The 22,323-nt window shown below is 40.4% G+C and overlaps 1 protein-coding gene across 14 annotated transcripts in view; it reads left to right on the top strand.

Annotated features, from left to right (window-relative positions):
• PHACTR4 (phosphatase and actin regulator 4) overlaps positions 1-22,323 on the top strand; it is a 109,509-nt gene that overhangs the window by 36,509 nt on the left and 50,677 nt on the right. For 4 of the 14 annotated variants that reach the window (XM_070775150.1, XM_070775146.1, XM_070775139.1 and 1 more), the window contains one exon: positions 12,694-22,235. The exons of the other annotated variants lie outside the window; for them this stretch is intronic. In XM_070775150.1, the coding sequence (XP_070631251.1) occupies positions 22,190-22,235 (46 nt within the window). In that variant the 5' untranslated portion in view covers positions 12,694-22,189. The remainder of the gene's footprint in view (positions 1-12,693; positions 22,236-22,323) is intronic. 14 annotated transcript variants of the gene reach the window in all.

Here is a 22,323-nt window from a genome sequence, read left to right as displayed (position 1 = left end):
TGATATTTCTCCCGGCAATCTTGATTCCAGCTTGTGCTTCTTCCAGCCCAGCGTTTCTCATGATGTACTCTGCATATAAGTTAAATAAGCAGGGTAACAATATACAGCCTTGACGAACTCCTTTTCCTATTTGGAACCAGTCTGTTGTTCCATGTCCAGTTCTAACTGTTGCTTCACATTCAGTTCAGTTCAGTTGCTCAGTCGTGTCCGACTCTTCGCGACCACATGAATCGCAGCACGCCAGGCCTCCCTGTCCATCACCAACTCCCGGAGTTCACTCAGACTCAAGGCCATCGAGTCAGTGATGCCATCCAGCCATCTCATCCTCTGTCGTCCCCTTCTCCTCCTGCCCCCAATCCCTCCCAGCATCAGAGTCTTTTCCAGTGAGTCAACTCTTCGCATGAGGTGGCCAAAGTACTGGAGTTTCAGCTTCAGCATCATTCCTTCCAAAGAAATCCCAGGGCTGATCTTCAAAATGGACTGGTTGGATCTCCTTGCAGTCCAAGGGACTCTCAAGAGTCTTCTCCAACACCACAGTTCAAAAGCATCAATTCTTCGGCACTCAGCCTTCTTCACATTAGGACATGTTTTATAAAAATTAGATCTAATCTCCTTTTACCACCACAGTTCAGTGACAACCCATAACATGAATGTTGTATATATGCTTTTAGTTCATTTTTTTCTTTTATAATGTGTTTATATAACCCTTTCATAAAGAACAGCTATGTGAAACCAAGAGACACTACCGCAGTTACCATGAATACTGAAGAAATGCCTGCTAGAGCAAGAGCAAGAAAAGAACGCCCACTGTTACTTTATTTAACATTATTTTGGAGGTTCTTGGTACAGTAAGATGAGCAATCGTTAGAGATATGGTTCCAATAATGAACAGAATAAGTATAAACTTATTGGCTAATATTATTCTCTCTTTAGAAAAATAGTCCCAAAAGAATCAACTGAAAAAAAGTTCAGTAAAATGGCTGACTAAATGCAACTTAAATGTTCAAAAATGAATCATTAAAATTTTTTTATGTATGTAGAATAAATATCTTAAAAACCAAGGGGATTTGAAAGTATTTACAACTAAAATTATAAAATACCAATGAATAATCTTAATAAGAAATAGTGTTAGTCTGCCCTTTTTTATTGATTTATGATGCCATTTTGCTCAAGCTAAGTTTTAAAAGGTCTCAAGCGTATTTTTTGGATCATATAGTCTGTTCTGTTGAACTATCTGTCAGTTTTTACACCAGTTCTACATTGTATTTATTATCATAGTCATTTTAAGATCTAAGAGAATATTCCTTATTCTCCTTAACTATTTACCTTGATAAAGAGCAGTGTGCACAGCACAGTGTATTAGCATATTTCCCTTTAAAAGTGTGTATTACTTTTATTAAAGAAAACTTTAAAATTCTTGACATTTTTATGGTTTAATAGTCAGTGATAAGTGGGACTTTCCTGGGGGTCCAGTGGTTAAGACTTCATGCTTCCACTGCAGGGGGCATGGGTTTAATCCACGGTTGGATACTAAGATTCCACAGGCCACGTGCATGGCAAAAAAAAAAAATCTCAACTTCAAATTCAGATTTCATGTGATCAGTGAGATTTAAAAGTTGAAAGTACAGCTAGTATGAACATTTTGCATTAGGCAGGGGACCATTAGTTTCAAAACCACCTCAATGGTTGGCTTCTGGGGCCTCTAGAGTTCTATCATATTAAAAATGGCCTTTCATGATAGAGCCTTGACTTGACGCAAAGACAGGATAGGTTTTACAAGATTGCAATTTGAAACATCATTGGAGTCCAGAACACACACACATGTGCACACACATACACACCCCGTATCGGAGGCTTCCATTAAAAGAAGGGGATAGTAGTATAATGGACTATCTTGTGGATGGTGTTAATGGCCTTCAATTCCTCTTTTGAAGACTGGTGTTTTATTTTTTCCTCATCATGCTAGTGTGTATCCATTGCTGGCCAGAGTGACATCCTATCAGATTTCAGTCTGTAGCTATAGCTTTCCTTTGTTTCACTGCGTAAGATTAAATAAATACTACATTTTACTTGACTGCTTAAACATCTTAAAACTTCAGGTTTCTTTCGATGATTGTATATTTTGTTTTTCTTCTTTGATCTCTAAAAGAACTTAGATGCTGTAAAGCAGATGGATCTGCCTGCTTTGTTTTGTCCATTTTGCCGCACCCTCAATCCCCACCCCATCCTTTCCCTTTTCAGTCCAGAGCTTAATAATCAAAGTGCTTGAGTAGCAAGAACCCTTAAGAATTATGTCTTAATAGTAAAAGAGAAAAGTGGCAGCAAAGGAAAGACATTCCTGGCTGGGGTGAAGCACTTTGGGGCGTGCTTGTTACTTCTAGTTATAATCTCATAATGCCGGAGAAGGCCACGGCAACCCACTCCAGTCCTCTCGCCTGGAAACTCCCATGGGCGGAGGAGCCTGGTAGGCTGCCGTCCATGGGGTCGGGAAGAGTCGAACACGACTGAGCGACTTCCCTTTCCCTTTTCCCTTCCATGCATTTATTAAATAAAGAAAAAAAAAATCTCATAATGCATCCAGGGCCAGTAGCTTACGTTTAACAATGACGTCCACTTAGTTTTGCTTGATGATTTATTGTCATACTTACAACATACCCTAACCAGTCAAAAGGAGAAAAAGTAGATGTATGGTTGATTGCTTGGCTGAATGATTCATTAATTCATTTAATAAGTTTTCTTAGGCACATTACCCTAGCTGCCATGAAGGGCGGGGGAGGGGGGGACAATAAAATACAGTTTCAGCACTCAAAGAGGAGATGAAAAACTATTAATGCTACACAGAATGAATGAATGGTTTTATATAGATAAAAATAATTGCTATTGAAATTTCATGCCACATTTTTCAACGTGACTTGTACTTAAGGAAATTGTCAAAACAAAACTTACTCTATAGCATTAACATTGCCTTTTCTATACCTGTGTTCTTTGAACACTTTAGAATTGATGACTTTAAGGAGAGTTTGTCTTATTGTTTTTGTCTTGAACCTAACAGGAAAAATTGGTGAACATGGCAAAATAGGAAAAACTAGGGGCTTCCTAAGTATCTTAGGTAGTATGGGTAGACGGTACATGGTGGTAAAATTTGGATTTCTCATGAAATACTAGGACTGAAGTGTTTTTGTTCTAGATTTGGTTTGAGGAGTAGAAATGGTTCTTTCCCATGTAGTCAGCTTTTCTTTATTATAGACCTTTCACTTATTTTCTAAGAAATCCCTTTAAGATTGATTTTGAAATAAGAAACATCATTCTTGTTGGTGTCATACTGGAAAATATCAGAAATAAGCTGAGAGAATTAATTTTTGGTGTTTTAAATTTAACATTGTCATTTTGGGCAATTGAAATAACTCTTCTGTATCTGAATTTTACTTTGTTAAAGTACTATCTCCTAAAGTTTTTCTAAGGTTAAAAATAAATGTTCTTATCTGACACCTAGGAGGTATTGTGTGAATTCAAAGTCTGTTTAGTAGTAGTTGGGAGTGGAGATTTACACCCACTTAGATGTGCTTACTGTTTAGATACAAAGATTATTTAGATATGAAGCCTAGCTTTGCCATTTATTAGCTATGAACTCCTTGGACAAGTTTACCCCTGGGTGACTCAGTTTCCTCAACTATTAAATGGGGATAATAAATGTTATCCTTCTTATAGGCTTGTTGTAAGAGTTAGACAAAACTCAGTGCTTAGAATAGTCCCTGGCATTATAATACATGCTCAATTAATGCTAGTTGTTGTTATTCTGAGAGAATGGGGAGAAGGAATGCAAAGAAGTTGAACTTAATTTATCTTCCCTGAGTTTTAGCTTTCTTTTTCATCAAATCTTTTGTTAGAGATGTTCATATGTAACAGTAAACCATTTTGTGTAGTATAATTTATGTTTTGTTTTTTTGTTTTTTTTTTTGATGGAAACTTTTACTATCTGAGCAGCAGCAGTGAGCACAGCAGAAAAGCGCAGAGGTCAGGAAGCCACATGTGCTCAGTGGGTTGCTGTTTGTTCCCCACCCAGGGGTCAAACCCGTGTCTCTTGCATCTCCTGCATTCTCAGGCAGATTCTCTACCACTAGTACCACCTGGGAAGCCCCATTTAGTAAAATGTACAGAAACCAGGAAACAGGAATGAAGGGGAGAAGATGCAAAGATCAGCTTTGAGCGATTAGAAACTGGTAGTGCTTCTTTCAGCCCACTCCAGTATCTTGCCTGGTGAATCCCATGGATAGAGGAACCTGGCAGGCTACAGTCCATAGGGTCACATGACTGAAGCGACAGCATGGCACGGCATGGCACTACTTTAGTTCTTCTGTTTCTCTTAGGAACTAGAAGAAAAGCTGAGCTTTTTAAAAAAATGTTTTTTATAAATCTAAAAGCAGCAATAATGAAAAGATTGTGTTGCTGTGTCTATGGAAGTGAATTTGTAATAACATGTAACATATAACCATACATGCATAATTCAATCTAAAGTACAGAAAGGTAGATGTTCATGGAAGGCTTCCTAGAAGAAGTGGTACATAAGCTGAATTTTGTAGGAGTGGGAGTTAGCCAGATTAAGAAATAGATGGAAAGGACATTTTAGGCAGCTAGAACAGCAAATGCGTGGGTAGGAAGACCTGGGCAAATATGTCATAGTTTAGGAATTCCACGTGGTTTGGAATAGGACCAACAACAGCAGCCATAGGAGAGAGGTGAGAGAAAAGTTTAGGTAGAAAGATGAGGCGCTGGTGCAACAACATGGATGGACCTAGAGATTTTCATACTGAGGGAAGTAAGACGGAGAAGACAAATCTATAATCTAAAAGGAAAGGCATTGGGCCAGGTGTCGAAGTATTTTTTGTAAACTGTGAAGAACCCTATCAGATTTGTGTTTTTATAAAGGTCATGTTGGTACCGCTGTTGAGACTAGATCAGAATGGGACAAAACTGAGGCAGGTAAGAAGGAAATTATTAGTGTCCCAAACACACATAAAAGATGTCACTTTTGAACCCTATGGTGCACAAATTCTGTCAGACTGTGAAAATTTATAAGATTTTTTTAAGGATATAGAAGATTTTTGGCCCAAGTGAATAAATCCCAGAAGAATCATTTTATCTTTTTTCTTTTTCATTCACTACAAATTAACACAGCAAATTTGGTTATCGGCAGCTGGGTTTTAGGATAGGTGGTATTCTGAAGGCTCTTGGTGCCTAGGTCTGGGAACAAGGTGAAAAGGGGTAAAGTACTTCTAGCTAATTGGATCTTGTTTGATTTAGGGCTTTTTCAACAAAGACATTATTTTATTTTTAGGATGAAAAAACAATAATCAAATTTGCCTCTTGAAAGATTTTATTTGGTGACTCCATTTTTATAGACTTGGTAGTAGCCCTAATAAAGATTAGTTTTTCAGAAAGGTTAAACTAGGAAAGGTTAAACAAGAAGGCAAAGTGGTTGTCTGAGGAGGCCTTACAAATAGCTGAGAAAAGAAAAGTGAAAGGCAAAGAAGAAAGGGAAAGATATGCTCAACTCAATGCGGAGTTCCAGAGAGTATCCAGGAGAGATAAGAAAGCCTTCTTAAGTGAACAGTGCAAAGAAACAGAGGAGAACAAAAGAATGGGAAAGAGTAGAGATCTCGTCAAGAAAATTAGAGATACCAAAGGAACATTTCATGCAAAGATGGGCTCAATAAAGGACAGAGGACCTAACAGAATCAGAAGAGATTGGCAATAATACACAGAAGAATTGTACAAAAAAGGTCTTAATGACCCAGATAACCACAGTGGTGTGGTCACTCTACCTAGAGTCAGACTTCCTGGAGTGTGAAGTCAAGTGGGACTTAGGAAGCATTACTACGAACAAAGCTAGTGCAGGGGATGGAATTCCAGCTGAGGAATTTTAAATCCTAAAAGATGGTGCTGTTCAAGTGCTGCACTCAATATGCCAAAAAATTTGAAAAACTCAGCAGTGGCCACAGGACTGGAAAAGGTCAGTTTTCATTCCAATCCCAAAGAAAGGCAATGCCAAAGAATGCTCAAACTACTGCACAATTGCACTCATCTCACACGCTAGTAAAGTAATGCTCAAAATTCTCCAAGCCAGGCTTTAGCAATACGTGAACTGTGAACTTCCAGATGTACAAGCTGGTTTTAGAAAAGGCAGAGGAACCAGATATCAAATTGAAAACATCCGATGGATCATAGAAAAAGCAAGTGAATTCTAAAGAAAAACATCTGCTTCATTGACTATACAGAAGCCTTTGTATGGGTTACAACAAACTGTGGAAAATTCTTAAAGAGATAGGAATACCAGACCACCTTACCTGTCTGCTGAGAAACCTGTGTGCAGGACAAGAAGCAGCAGTTAGAACTGGACATGGAACAACAGACTGGTTCGAAATTGGGAAAGGAGTATGACAAGGCTATATATTGTCACCCTGCTTATTTAACTTATATGCAGAATGTATCATGAGAAATGCCAGGCTAGATGAATCACAAGCTGGAATTAAGATTGCAAAGAAAAATATGAACAGACTCAGATATGCAGATGATACTGCTCTAAAGAGAGAAAGCAAAGAGGAACTAAAGAGGCTTTTGATGAGGGTGAAAAAGGAGAGTAAAAAAAGTTGGTTTAAAATACAAAATTCAAAAAATTAAGATCATGGCATCTGGTCATATCAATTCATGGCAAATAGATGGGGGGGGGGGGGGGAGTGGAAACAGTGGTGGATTTTGTTTTCTTGGGCTCCAGAATCACTGTGGACAATGACTGCAGCCATGAAATTAAAAGACACTTGCTCCTTGGGAGAAAAGCTATCCTAGACAGTGTATTAAAAAGCAGAGAAATCACTTTGCTGACAAAGGTCCATATAGTCAAAGCTGTGGTTTTTTCCAGTAGTCATGTATGGATGTGAGAGTTGGACCATAAAGAAGGCTGAGTGCTGAAGAACTGATGCTTTTGAAGTGTGGTGCTGAAGAATAATCTTGAGAGTCTCTTGGACAGCAGAGAGAGCAAACCAGTCAATCCTAAAGGAAATCAACCCTGAATATTCATTGGAAGGACTGAAGCTGAAGCTTCAGTACTTTGGCCACCTGATGTGAAGAGCTGACTCATTGGAAAAGACTTTGATGCTGGGAAGGATCCAGAGCAGGAAGAGAAGGAGGCGACAGAGGATGAGATGGTTGGATAGCATCTTGATGAGCATGAGTTTGAGCAAACTGCAGAAGAGGTGAAGGATTAGGGAAGCCTGGCATGCTGCAGTCCATGGGGTCTGCAGGGAGTGGAACCTGACTGGGCAACTTAACAGCTACAAAACTAGAATTGGTCTCATTGCTTTGTCAGATGAGCGAAGGGACAGTTTGTTCCTACTTCCTCTGACTTCATGCATTGTTTCCCTAAAGTGTTAATATGTTTCACTGTTACTTTTTAAAAAATAAGATGTAGAAGCAAAGGTATGTGTAATCCACAACACTTCTTCTCTTTGAATTTATAAATACAACCAATTTTTCCTCCAGTGCCTCACGTCCTAGGTTCTGTGGTTGTGAAAGTTTGAGAGTTTTGAGGGAAAAGAATGGTATAAAAGAGATGGATATCTCTTACATAGAAAACAGAATAAAGTACATTGAATTACTGGATGGAGCAAGTTTGATAGAAACACCGTTTGTGTAGTCACCCTTGGTTCTTTTGCGGAATTACTGTTGACTCATGGTGTAACCAGGTGTTCATTACTCAGAATTTTTATTTAGTAGAAGATAAAGTATGTATGCTCCTGCACATGTACCGGAAAAGAATGTTTAAGAGGATTTCCTGTTGGAAATTTCTGAATAACTGTTACAAATGTTATAGCTATCATCAGGCATGAATTGTATTCCCACTGGATATGTGGCTGAGTATTGGTAATTAGGTTTCTTTCTTACTGTCTTAAAATGAAACTGAGGGCCAAAGAAGTTAGAGTTATGAAAGAGAGAGAAGGAAGGAGAGAAGTGATACTGGCTCAGAGTCATCTCTCTGAGTCATCAGCAATGAATGCCACCTTACTGGAGAACATCCAGTGTGTCAAAAACCCTGTGATGGGCAGCTCCTTAATTTCTGACTGGTTAGTTTCTACACATCATTGATACCTCCAGGTTCCTTAGTGGAGGCCATTTGGGACTTAGTTTTTATGGATGTTATGTGGTTTTATAAAATATTTTTGTATTTAAGATAAGATTTCTCAATCACTTTCACAATAACTACATGAAAAAAGTACTATTTGGAGTAGAAAGAATATTAAATGGATGTTCAGTAAGATGGAGGTTGCTGATTTTCAAGCAATAACAAATGGATATAATTCTACATATATCTTTACACTGAGATAAAATCATCCTTCTTTAGGCTTTAAGTTGTTATTAATAGTCAAAGGCTTTACTTGTGTGTTACTAGGAAAGGAAATAGTAATTCAGCTGTTAAAGGAAGAGTATCAAAGATTGTGAGTATAAATATCTCAGTAGTTTGTAACTGAATAAAAGGAAACTTTTTTAAACTGTCAATGTTTCTTCAGAGTATACTGCCTTTAGTAGTTGATGTTTAGTAGTTGGTGGCATGGAAAATAGATACCACATGCCTATGAAATACTCTGTTTTGATGTTAGTGGAAGACTTATAAGTGTGCTTTAAAAATCCTTTGGGTTCGCCCTGTCTGATAGAACTTTGTGCAGTGATGGAAATGTTCTAGATCTGCACTGGCCAGTGTGGTAGCCATGTGTGAAATGTGGCTAATACAGTTGAGAAACTGAACTGCAAATTGTATTTAATACAAATGTATTAATATTAATTTAGGTAAATAATCACATGTAAGAGGAACTAAAAAGCCTCTTGATGAAAGTGAAAGAGGAGAGTGAAAAAGTTGGCTTAAAGCTCAACATTCAGAAAACTAAGATCATGGCATCTGGTCCCATCACTTCATGGAAAATAGATGAGGAAACAGTGGAAACAGGCTCAGACTTTATTTTTTGGGGCTCCAAAATCACTGCAGATGGTGATTGCAGCCATGAAATTAAAAGACGCTTACTCCTTGAAAGGAAAGTTATGACCAACCTAGATAGCATTTTGAAAAGCAGAGACACTACTTTGCCAACAAAGGTCCGTCTAGTCAAGGCTATGGGTTTTCCAGTGGTCATGTATGGATGTGAGAGTTGGACTGTGAAGAAAGCTGAGTGCCAAAGAATTGATGCTTTTGAACTGTGGTGTTGGAGAAGACTCTTGAGAGTCCCTTGGATTGCAAGGAGATCCGACCAGTCCATTCTAAAGGAGATCCGTCCTGGGTGTTCTTTGGAAGGACTCATGCTGAAGCTGAAACTCCAGTACTTTGGCCACCTCATGCAAAGAGTTGACTCACTGGAAAAGACTCTGATGATGAGAGGGATTGGGGGCAGGAGGAGAAGGGGATGACAGAGGATGAGATGGCTGGATGGCATCACTGACTCGATGGCCTTGAGTCTGAGTGAACTCCGGGAGTTGGTGATGGACAGGGAGGCCTGGCGTGCTGCAATTCATGGGGTCTCAAAGAGTCAGACACGACTGAGTGACTGAACTGAGCTGAACTGAAGAGGGACTGCAGTGTTAGCACATCTTTTAAGTATTTGAGAACTGACCAGCCCATTTGATAACCCTTACTTCACTGACCAGTCATTCAGTTCAGTTCAGTTCAGTCGCTCAGTCGTGTCCGACTCTTTGCAACCCCATGAACCGCAGCACGCCGGGCCTCCCTGTCCATCACCAACTCCCGGAGTTCACCCAAACCCATGTCCATTGAGTCGGTGACATGGCATCACCATCTCATCCTCTGTCGGCCCCTTTGCTCTTCCCCTCAATCTTTCCCAGCATCAGGGTCTTTTCAAATGAGTCAGTTCTTCACATCAGGTGGCCAGTGTATTGGCGTTTCAGCTTCAACATCAGTCCTACAATGAACACCCAAGACTGATCTCCTTTACAATGGACTGAGTGGATCTCCTTGCAGTCCAAGGGACTCTCAAGAGTCTTCTCCAACACCACAGTTCAAAAGCATCAGTTCTTTGGCGCTCAGCTTTCTTTATAGTTCAACTCTCACATCTATACGTGACTACTGGAAAAACCATAGTTGCAATTAATATTTATTTTTAGTACATTAATTGAAGAATGTGTTGCAAAGGTCTCTGTTTACATATCATCTTCCCAATGAGGCCCTTCTGCTTGCACAGTTTATAATTTATTCCCTCTCTCTTAGCCCGTCCTATTTCCTTTCCCGGAATAATTTTTTTTATAGCAGTTATCACCATCTAACACACTAGAAAGAAGGCGTAGATTTTTCCCTCTTTATATCTAGTGCAGTGTTTCCAACACCTAAAACAATACCTAATACTTTAGAGATACTCAGGAAATATTTGTGGGATGAATACATGAGGATTGTGGCTTCCCAATAATAATACCCCAATTCATTAAGCACTTATTTTGCATTCTATGGCAAGCATTGAGTTGGGTTAGCTATATTAAGTGCACCATGGCCACTGTTCTCTATAATAAAACATTTCTTGGGACCATTATTTGAAACAGAACACTGAATTAGTTAAGTCATTAGTTTGACTCTGCCATAGAATTTCAGAACTCGAAGGAAACTTGGCAATAATTTGATCCAAATACCTGATGTCACATAGTGGTTAAAGTTTCATGAATGTCATTTTTATCCTCTTCTCATTTCCCTTTTTCCCTTATCCACACAACCTGTGAATCTTTTTGCTCAATTATTTTTTTTCACATCCGCTCATTTCCATTCAGCTAATTCTCATTTTCATATAGGCTTACCTTTCCCGCTGACTCTACTGTGCTGTGAAGACCTACCTAGTCCCTTAACCTAGGCAGAGAGAAACCCTTTGTCTTTCTTAACTGAAACTTTCCTGTTCACTATAATTGTTATGACCAGCTCCTCAAATCTAGAAACAGCTCCTGACCACTAGGGCACCCTTAAGTACTTACTGTCTTTGAAAAAAAAAAGCTTTAAGAGAAAACAAAAGGAATTTCAATAGCTCCCATTCCCTAGCCTGAGGTCTTTTGTTCCATGGATCTGAAAGCAGTCCTGCTGGCATAATTCAATTTCTTTCTCCCATAAACACAGTCCAACATATTGTAGGCTTGTAAGCATTACATTTCTTCGTGTCATGTATATAGCCTTGGTGATGTAGCAGCACGTCAGAACCTCTCCCATTTTTTAAGAAACTGTGATGCTTAAATGTAAACATTGTGGTGTCATTTAAATATGTAAAGAATCTTAAGTGGGGCAAGAAGAAGCCAAATACATTAAGCACCTTCAATCATCAGACTATAATTTAGAGATTTCTCTTATTTAATCCTCACAAAAACTCTGCATAATTATCTCTGTATCATATAAGTTAAGTAACTTGTTCAGAGTCTCTCGGAGAAGGCAATGGCACCCTACTCCAGTACTCTTGCCTGAAAAATCCCATGGATGGAGGAGCCTGGTAGGCTGCAGTTCATGGGGTCGCTAAGAGTTGGACACGACTGAGCGACTTCACTTTAACTTTTCACTTTCATGCATTGGAGAAGGAAATGGCAAGCCACTCCAGTGTTCTCGCCTGGAGAATCCCAGGGATGGGGGAGCCTGGTGGGCTGCTGTCTACGGGGTCACACAGAGTCGGACACGACTGAAGTGACTTAGCAGCAGCAGCAGTCAGAGTCTCTTAGTCAGTAAATGGAAAAGCTGAAATTTTCCACAGTTACATATATATAATTCCAAAACCTCGCTTTTCTCTCTGGTAAGCCATGCAGCCTTCTGGAAGCGGGGCAGGCAAGGGACAACAGTTGCCGTATTTGATGTAGAACAGGTGGCAGGGGTGTTCATTTTTTGCCTCCAATGAGTGAGCCACAGAAAGAAAGCGGTGTTACTGGAGTCAGGGATGGCAGTCCCAGTGGCTCCCCCTTAAGTTTAGCCTATGTCTTTCAGCCTGTTCTTCCAGTTAGTTCACTTGAAGAAGACGTGCTTTCTGCATGAGACTAGCAGTTGTGATTATATGAGGATCTATGTAAACATTTACCTGACACGTTTGTCTTCTTTGAAAGTTGTTACCACTTGCAAAGCAGTAAATTCTCAAAAACCATCCTAAGATGCCATTTTTTTTTCCCCATGAAATTGAGAGTTTCACGACAATTCTCAAGATTGTTTAGAATGATGGATTAGTGTATGGTCTTTATATTTATTCCATCCCTTCATCTGTGATACTTTTCACCTTAACTGCCTTTTGTTACTATGGAGTTGGCCAAAAAGTTCCTTTGGTTTTAAGGTAAAACTAAAAAACACATTTCTCATTTTCACCAAGAACTTTATTGAACAACAGGTTCACCATTTTGTTCCACTGCCTTCTAGTATTTTTCAGGCAACCTTATAATTCCATCTTCTCAAAACTTTTTGTCTTTCTGAGCAAAGGACTTTACCAGGTGCCTTTTACAGTCTTCCAGGGAACTGAAATTATTTTCCATTTAGAGAATTTTGTAAAGACCAGTATAAATGGACGTCCGAAGGTGCAATGTCTAGATAAATCAGAACTTGCAGCTAAGCTGTAAGTTTTTGCCTAGTCATCAAATAAACATGGTCTTGCGTTATTCTGATGGAAGACTATGAGTTTTCTGTTGATTTAATTCCAGATGCTTTTCATCGAGTGCTACTTTCATTTGATCTGATTGGGAGCAGCATTTGTCGTAGTTAATCGTTTGGTCTTCTGGAAGGAGCTCATGATAGAGGACTCCCTGTCAATCTCGTATACGCAGCATCACCTTTGGAAAAAGACCAGCCTTCAGTGTGGTTGATGGTGGTTCATTTCACTTGCCCCACGATCTCTTCCATTCTACATTATTGTGCAGTATTCACTTTTCATCACCCCTCCTCATTTGCTTTAAAAAGGGAACATTTTCATTACGTTTAAGTGGATAATCACCTGCCAAAATACAATCAAGAAGGGTTTTTTTTGTTTGTTTAACTTCTATGGAACCCAAATGTCAAATTGATTGACATAATCAAGCTGGAGCAAATGACTTTTCAATGCTTGATTTGGATATTTTGAGTATGTCAGGTATCCTTCACCTGGTATAGCATTAATTGTTCTCAAGTCACATCTCAATTTGATTGCTGACTACTTCAACTCGTCTACCTGACCTTGGAGCATCGTCCAAGGAGAAATCTCCAGCACAAAACTTCCCAAACCACTTTTGACACAGTCAGTCAGTCACAGCACTTTCTACATACACTGCACAAATCTATTTTTGCATTTCAGTTGCATTTTTACCTTTCTTGAAATAATAAAGCATAATATGTTAAAATATTGTTTTTTATTCCATCTTTAATATTAAAATGGCTACACAAAAATTCACCAATTCTGATTTTTTTTAATGCATACTGATTTAACAGCTGTCACAGTGCAAGCCAACAAAATTGTTTCGAATGAAGTTAAAGATAATTGAGTGCTACTTAGAGCCATCTTCGGAGAAGGCAATGGCACCCTACTCCTGTACTCTTGCCTGGAAAATCCCATGGATGGAGGAGCCTGGTGGGCTACAGTCCATGGGGTTGCTAAGAGTCAGACACGACTGAGCAACTTCACTTTCACTTTTCACTTTCATGCATTGGAGAAGGAAATGGCAGTCCACTCCAGTGTTCTTGCCTGAAGAATCCCAGGGACGGGGGAGCCTGGTGGGCTGCTGTCTCTGGGGTCGCACAGAGTTGGACACGACTGAAGCGACTTAGCAGCAGCAGCAGAGCCATCTTATGGAAAAGAACTAATGAACTTTTTGTTCAACTTATAGGTGCTGTGAGCAAAGCTTAAAGTTGAGGAATGCTGTTTCTTCCATTGTACTGAAGATTAAGAAATACTTTTTGCATGTCCACTGTGCACTAAGTTGTGCCAGGCATTGAGGGTTTCAGTGTAAATGCATCATGGTTCCTGCTCAGTGGAGAAGTCTGAAGACCATTGCAATTTGTTTTTTGTGGTAGTTGTTGTTCAGTGGCTAAGTTGTTTCTCATTCTTTGCAGCCTCATGGACTGCAGCGTGCCAGGCTTCCCTGTCCTTCACTACCTCCTGGAATTTGCTCAAACTGTGTCCATTGAGTTGGTGAAACCATCCAGCCATCTCATCCTCTGTCAACCCCTTTTCCTCCTGCCCTCAGTCTTTCCCAGCATCAGGATCTTTTCCAGTGAGTCAGCTCCTCAGGTCAGGTGGCCAAAGTATTGGAGCTTTAGCTTCAGCATCAGTCCTTCCAATGAATATTCAGGGTTGATTTCCTTTCGGATTGACTGGTTTGATCTCCTTGCTATCCAAGGGACTCTCAAGAGTCCTCTTCAGCACCACACTTAGAAAGCATCAATTCTTTGGCACTCAGCCTTCTTTATGGTCTAACTCTCATATCCATACATGACTACTGGAACAACCATAGCTTTGACTATACAGACCTTTGTTGGCAAATTTAGGGTGATATATCTGGCATGATGTCGTAGTTGGCTCTTTACTCTTCCAGTGTTTTCTCTTGCTGCCTTGATATTTTTCTCGCCTCTGTTATTTCTTCTATGACTGACTCAGATTTTAGAAGTCATTTAATTCACAATATTTTCTCTGATCACTGAGGAGAAAGTAGACACCTCTGCACCCACTAGTGTGTGTTTGTGTAGCACCTAGGTGCTTATCGTGCTCTATTCTAGATCCTATTTCTTTGAACTGTAAGCACCTTAAGGACAAAAAACTATTGTTTTTAGTTCCAACACATTGCTGGGCACATAATCAGTGATCAGTAAATCTTTGTTTGAATTCTGCTTGAATAACTAAGAAAAGGCTTGTAATAGTGGAAGCAGCATTTGAACCAATTCTTAAAGGATGAGTGGGAGTTCCCTAGGTGGATAAGGAAAAGAAATTCCAAACCAAGGGAGAGGTTTATACAAATAGATGAGATAATGAAGCATTTACAAGGGCTTTCTAATTTCCACTTGGAATTTGAGATATAGATTATCAAAGGATGTTATCTCCTGTTCAGACTGATGTTTGAAGCTGAAATTCCAATACTTTGGCCACCTGATGTGAAGAGCTGACTCATTTGAAAAGACCCTAATGCTGGGAAAGATTGAAGGCGAGAGGAGAAGGGGACGACAGAGGATGAGGTGGTTGGATGACATCACTGACTCAATGGACATGGGTTTGGGTAAACTCCTGGAGCTGGTGATGGACTGGGAGGCCTGGCATGCTGCAGTCCATGGGGTCTCGAAGAGTTGGACAGAAGTGAGCAACTGAACTGAACTGATCTCCCGTTCAGAGCCAGCCAGAGTAGATAGAATTAGGTGGTGGAATAAAGAATAAAAAGCTGCTCCCTCCCTCAATTATATATCCAGAAGTTGAAAATTAGTCTTTCATTTGAATATGTGTCTGTTTGAGCTGTTAATTTCTCTCTGTGAACCTTTCCCAGAGGAAAGTGATTTTCTTCCCAACCTCTCACTAAAGTTCCTTCCTGAGACATCTCAAACTTAAGAAAGTTGTATGCTGAATTAAGCTGAGGGAAATGTGATTGAAATAGTGAAGAGCTCACTCTCCTAGGTAATCCAATTTATACTGATACTTTGGCATAAAAGTACATTTATATGGAAGCATTACACTTTTTTGATCTTGTAAACTGTTGAAAATATAAAGCATGTTGTCATGTTATTGTCTGATGTGCTGGCCAACAGGAATCGAACCTGTTATAAACATCACTAAAGGTTTTGAGTGCTCACCCTTGTTTGCTTAGAAACAGTTCTTCAATAAAGTGAGACTGGTTAGAGGGCTTCAGTTTCTCTTTAAATCTAAGCTGTGGGGTTTCCCAGGTGGCTCAGTGGTAAACAATCTGCCTGACAATGCAGGAGACACAGGTTCTATTTCTGGGTCAGAAAGATCCCCTGGAGGAGGAAATGGCAGCCCACTCCAGTATTCTTGCCTGGGAAATCTCATGGGCAGAGGAACTGAGGGCGCCAGTCCATGGGGTTGCAGAGCTGACACGACTGAGTGACAGCGCACACACACTCAAATCTAAACTGTAGCTTAGATTACTTTGCGTATTAAGCTTCATAAGGCCTCTTTTGCTCTTTCCCTGAATAAAACTGGAAGAGATTCACAAATTTAAATCAACGACTTGCCCCATTCCTTGAGGCAATAATCTGTGGAAGAAAAGTATTCTAAAAGAAAGTATCTTATTAAATAAGTAAGTGTCAGTTGCTCAGTCGTACCCAACTCTTTGGGACCCCATGGACTGCAGCCCACCAGGCTTCTCTGTCCATGAGATTTTCCATGCAAGGATACTGGAGTGGGTAGCTATTTCCTTCTCCAGGGGATCTTCCCAGTCCAGGGATCGAACTGGGGTCTCCTGCACTGCAGGCAGATTCTTTACCAAGTGAACTACAAGAGAAGCTTATTAGGTGACTCTTAAGAGAGAGTTGTCTACTTCTTACAAAGTTGAAGTGAGAGTTGCCTTTGCATTTCTAAAATGTACCGCATGGAAAGCTAGAATGAACTCAAGGCCTTATTGTTAAGTTTTAAAGCCATCAGGGGGCCAATATCTTCCCCTCTCCCCACTTGTCTACTTTTGTTGTTACAGAGTAAATATTGAAGACTCTCTAGCTCTCTAGGGATTAAGACTTTGCTTTCCAATGCAGGGGGTACAGGTTTGATCCCTGGTCAGGGAGCTGGGATCCCACATGCCTCACCACCACAAAACCAAAGCATAAAATCAATATTGTAACAAATTCAATAAAGACTTTAAAAATGGTCCACATCAAAAAAAAAATCTTAAATATTGATTGTTAGAATGAAACTGAGACATGCTGGTTAGGGAACATTTGTTGGTTTGGTACCTCAGTTCATTCAGTACAGTCGCTCAGTTGTGTCCGACTCTTTGCAACACCACAGACTGCAGCGCGCCAGGCTTCCCTGTGCATCACCAACTCCTGGAGCTTGCTCAAACTCATGTCCATTGAGTCAGTGATGCCATCCAACCATCTCATCCTCTGTCATCCCCTTCTCCTTCTGCCCTCAATCTTTCCCAGCATCAGGGTCTTTTCCAGTAAGTCAGTTCTTCCTGTCAGGTGGCCAGAGTACTGGAGTTTCAGCTTTAGCATCAGTCCTGCCAGTGAATATTCAGGGTTGATTTCCTTTAGGATGGACTGGTTTGATTTCCTTGCTGTCCAAGGGACTCTCAAGAGTCTTCTCCAGCACCATAGTTCAAAAACATCAATTCTTTGGTGCTCAGCTTTCTTTATGGTCCCACTCTCATATCCATACATGACTACTGGAAAAACCATACCATAGCTTTAACTAGACAGACCTTTGTCGGCAAAGTAATGTCTCTGCTTTTTAATATGCTGTCTAGGTTTTTCATAGCTTTTCTCCCAAGGAGCAAGCGTCTTTTACTTTCATGGCTGCAGTCACCATCCACAGTGATTTTGGAGATCAAGATAATAAAGTCTATCACTGCTTCCATTGTTTCCCCATCTATTTGCCATGAAGAGATGGGAACAGATGCCATCATCTTTGCTTTTTGAATGTTGAGTTTTAAGCCAACTTTTTCACTCTCCACTTTCACTTTCATCAAGAGGCTTCTTAGTTCCTCTTCACTTTCTGCCTTAAGGGTGGTGTCATCTGCATATCTGAGGTTATTGATATTTCTCCCGGCAATCTTGATTCCAGCTTGTGCCATATCCAGCCTGGCATTTTGCATGATGAACTCTGCATATAAGTTAAACAAGCAGGGTGACAATATACAGCTTTGACATACTCGTTTCCCAGTCTGGTTTGGTACATAGGTGACACCATTAGAATTTCTGAGAGATTTGTGATTGTTGTAAAGTATGGATTTCCTTGGGAAATGATTCTGTCTTTAGGAAATAAATATATCCTTAGCCATTTTTACAAGAACCAAAGTGAGTCCTGGAGTTAGAATCAGGAGACTTGGGTTTTAGTGCTGTCTCTGAGCAAAGCATTTAACCTCTTGAACCTTCAGTCTTTCTTTTATAAAGAGTAGGAGATTGAGCCGGATGATCACTAAGATTCTTTATTTAATCCTATGTTTATTGTGCATGCATGCTCAGTCACTCAGTCATGTCTGACTCTTGGCGACCTCATGGACTGTAGCCCTCCAATCTCCTCTGTCCATGGGGTTATCCTGGCAAGAATACTGGAGTGGGTTGCCATTTCCTCCTCCAGGAGATCTTCCCAATCCAGGAATCGAATCCGAGTCTCCTGAAGCTCTGGCACTGGCAGGCAGATTCTTGATATCTGAGCCACCTTGGAGGCCTTGGATTTATTTCTGTTTTCAAATACCCAAGATTAGTAGTGAGCCAAGTCAAGCTGGGCATTTAAAATTGGCAGATGGTAAACAGTAGCCATATGAGATAAGGATCCTTAAATCTATCTGTTCTACTCTTTTTAAAAAAAATTATTTTTGGCTATGCTGGGGTTTTGTTGCTGCATACAGGCTTTCTCTAGTTGAGGTGGGCGAGGGCTACTCTTCCTGAGGTGCGCGGGCTCCTCACTGCGGTGGCTTCTCTTATGGAGCCCTAGAGTGCAAGCTCAGTGTTTGCAGCCTGCGGGCTTTGTTGCTCTGTGGCATGTGAGATCTCCCCTGACCCAGGGATTGAACCCATGTCCCCTGCATTGCCAGGCAGATTCTTGATCACTGGACCATGTAGAAACTCCCTGTCTGTTCTATTCTTATACGGTTCTGTCAGCACGAACTAGATTCTGTAGTACAGTTTCTGGGCTCTGTGTATGTGTGTGTGTGTTTAATGTGCCTGTTTTGAACTAATTCATGGTAGTCCACACGTCTGGGCTGTTCCATCTGCTTAATGTTTCTGTGCACCATCCCTGATTGTGTTCAGACTTCCTCCTTGGCCTGCTTCTTCCAGTTTGCTCTCTGGATTCATGGTACAGAAATGTCATCCTCTTCCGTTTCTGACTAACCTTTTGGTAATGGCTGGGTTTTCTGGCCTAAGCTCTCCTTTTTTGACTTGTTTTTTCACTATAACAACAATGATGAGTATTGCTTGCATTTATTGAGATTTTTCCATGAGCCAGACACGTTATGAAGTGCTTTATTTCTGTTCGTGTCATTTAATGCTTACTACTGCCTTGTACTGCTAAGTATTGTTATGCGCACTTTACAGATTAGGTAACAGATGAGGCCCAGGGAGATGAAGCCACTTGCCTAGTGTTCACACCTTGTAATAGAGCTGGAATTAAAATGGTAGTCTGCCTCCAAAGCTCATCTTCTTAAACTATATGCTGTGTTTTCTTCATGATGATGGTAACTGTGATATGTAGGTGCTGGGGATGTTTTTCCCACCTCTGCTTCTGCATTTTCCAGGAGTCAGAGGTGCTATTGCACATGTGTGTTTTCAGGCTAATAAATGTAAGGGCCCACTTTGAAGGTATTTGACATTGTTAAGTTGGAGCATTCTTTCAATGTAAAATTTCAATGTATTTTTCCTTTTATTCTTTCCAATTTTAATGGTCAATATCATATTTTTTTTACTACTATTACTAACAAATAATTTTTGTCCAAGTGTACACATTTTTTTCTTACTGATGCCTTAGCATTGTCATTTTCTTATTCCTTGGTGGTGGTTTAGTCACTGAGTTGTGTCCAACTCTTGCAACCCCAGGGACTGTAGTCTGCCAGACTCTGTTCATGGGATTCTCCAGGCAAGAATACTGGAATGGGTTGTCATATCCTTCTCCAGGAGATCTTCTCTAACCCAGGAATCAAACCCAGGTCTCCTGCATTGCAGGCAGATTCTTTTACCGATTGAGCTACGAGGGTAGCGTCTTATTCCTTACCTTTGCTATTTAATCAAAAGCAGATAATAGAGGGGGTTTCTTGAAGGTCCAGTGGTTAAGACACCACATTTCCACTACAAGGGGCATAGGTTCAATCCCTGGTCGGGGGACTAAGATTCTCATGCTGGGAAGCATGGCCACAAATTAAAAAAAAAAAAGGGCAAACAGATAATAGAGATAAGATAATGGGAAAAGAAGAGCAGTGCTAATGAAAGGCAAAGGGAAAAATCCAGATACTAGAAATCTTCCTGGAATCTGAGTTTGCAGAACAAAGATTTAAGCTAAAAGCTCAGTTTCAGGGGTAGCTGTTTTTTGTTAAAGGAATATTAGGGCTTTGACAAACACAGGATTTGACCTCACTAGCTTTAGTATTCTTATCTGATAATAAGGTAAATAATATATTCTTCACAATTCCTGTTTAGTTGTGGTGATAATTAAAGGATATAGACAGTGTAAAGCTCCTTAATATAGTGCTCAAAATTACTCAGTTCAGTTCAGTTCAGTTGTTCAGTCGTGTCCGACTCTTCACGACCCCATGAATCGCAGCACGCCAGGCCTCCCTGTCCATCACTAACTCCCAGAGTTTACTCAAACTCATGTCCATCAAGTCAGTGATGCCATCCAGCCATCTCATCCTCTGTCGTCCCCTTCTCCTCCTGCCCCCAATCCCTCCCAGCATCAGAGTCTTTTCCAATGAGTCAACTCTTCGCATGAGGTGGCCAAAGTACTGGAGTTTCAGCTTCAGCATCAGTCCTTCCAATGAACACCTAGGAGTGATCTTTAGAATGGATTGGTTGGATCTCCTTGTACTCCAAGGGACTCTCAAGAGTCTTCTCCAATACCACAGTTCAAAAGCATCAATTCTTCGGCTCTCAGCTTTCTTCACAGTCCAACTCTCACATCCATACATGACCACTGGAAAAACCATAGCCTTGACTAGACGGACCTTTGTTGGCAAAGTAATGTCTCTGCTTTTGAGTATGCTATCTAGGTTGATCATAACTTCCCTTCCAAGGAGTAAGCATCTTTTAATTTCATGGCTGGGATCATCATCTGCAGTGATTTTGGAGCCCAGAAAAATAAAGTCTGACACTGTTTCCACTATTTCCCCATCTAGTTCCCATGAAGTGAGGGGACCAGATGCCATGATCTTAGTTTTATGAATGTTGAGCTTTAAGCCAACTTTTTCACTCTCCTCTTTTCACTATCAAGAGGCTTTTCAGTACCTCTTCACTTTCTGATCTGCATATCTGAGATTATTGATATTTCTCCCAGCAATCTTGATTTCTCAAGATTATTGTTGAATTTAAACAGAAAGAAAAGTACTACAAGTTGTTGTTGTTCAGTTGCTAAGTCATGTCTGACTCTTTTGCGACCCCATGAACTTTAAGCCCTCCAGGCTCCTCTGTCCATGGGATTTCCCAGGCAAGAATACTGCAGTGAGTTGCCTTCTCCAAGAGATCTTCTCAACCCAGAGATCAAACCCACATCTTCTGCATTGACAGGTGGATTCTTCACCATTGAGTCAGTAGGGAAACCTGAAGTATTATGTAATATCTTACAAATGTTTATTTCAATTTTACTATTTTAGTGAGCCAGATTTTCAGATATATTTCTTTTTATTTTTAGAAAAAAATCTATTTAGTTCTAAAATATTGTTTCTAATGTTATTAATTCCCAGTACACAAATCTCATTCTTCTCTGAGTATGCTCTCAGAGGTAGGAACTACAGTTTTAGGGCAAGCAGGGAAGAGTCAGAATGGTCTGATTTTGAGGCAAGCGTGTGTCTAGAACATACCTTGGAATGGACTCCTGCTCCCATCAGCCTGCTTATGCATAACCCTGATGTTTTTTGTGTGATTAAATTAAAATTAAATTGAAGTCTTTGGTAGTCTCGCTTCATGACTGGGAGTCTGGAAAGTTGTAACCCAGCTCAGTGTCAGGAAAAGTAGGTGTGGACTTTCAGGGCTATGCCTCTCAGCAACTAGAATGTGGTTGGCAGTCTCCTCCCCTTCCTGCCCTGGAGCTCTTCACAGTGTGCACTCTGGAATGACAGGCATTCCTGTGTGAAGAGAGCCAGCGTGAAGATTATTTGTGAGAACCACCAGTGCCTGGTCCGGGCGGGATACAGGGAAACAGAAACTCCGGCAGATTAACTGACCTGGTGCCGTGTCCTGATGTCTGGCGGTGACACTGAGAGAGGAGTGCATGACGCCTCCTTATGTGGATTTATCATTTAAGAAAAGTTTGCTTTGGTTCGTGACAATTTGCTGTTGTGAGACACTTCAGACAACATAATCATGGGGCAAGCTGACATCTCCAGACCGGTAAATCCAGATGGAGTTGGTGAGTAATAGAAGGCAATAAAACAAAATCTTGACAGAGGCAAGGCAGATTTACAGGTGAAGTTGAATATTTTATAGGAATTTGAATA

The sequence above is a fragment of the Bos indicus genome, chromosome 2, assembly GCF_029378745.1.
Source record: "Bos indicus isolate NIAB-ARS_2022 breed Sahiwal x Tharparkar chromosome 2, NIAB-ARS_B.indTharparkar_mat_pri_1.0, whole genome shotgun sequence".
Taxonomy (NCBI): Eukaryota; Metazoa; Chordata; class Mammalia; order Artiodactyla; family Bovidae; genus Bos; species Bos indicus.
Note: the sequence above shows the minus strand (reverse complement) of the source record. Positions and strands in the feature narration are given on the sequence as shown.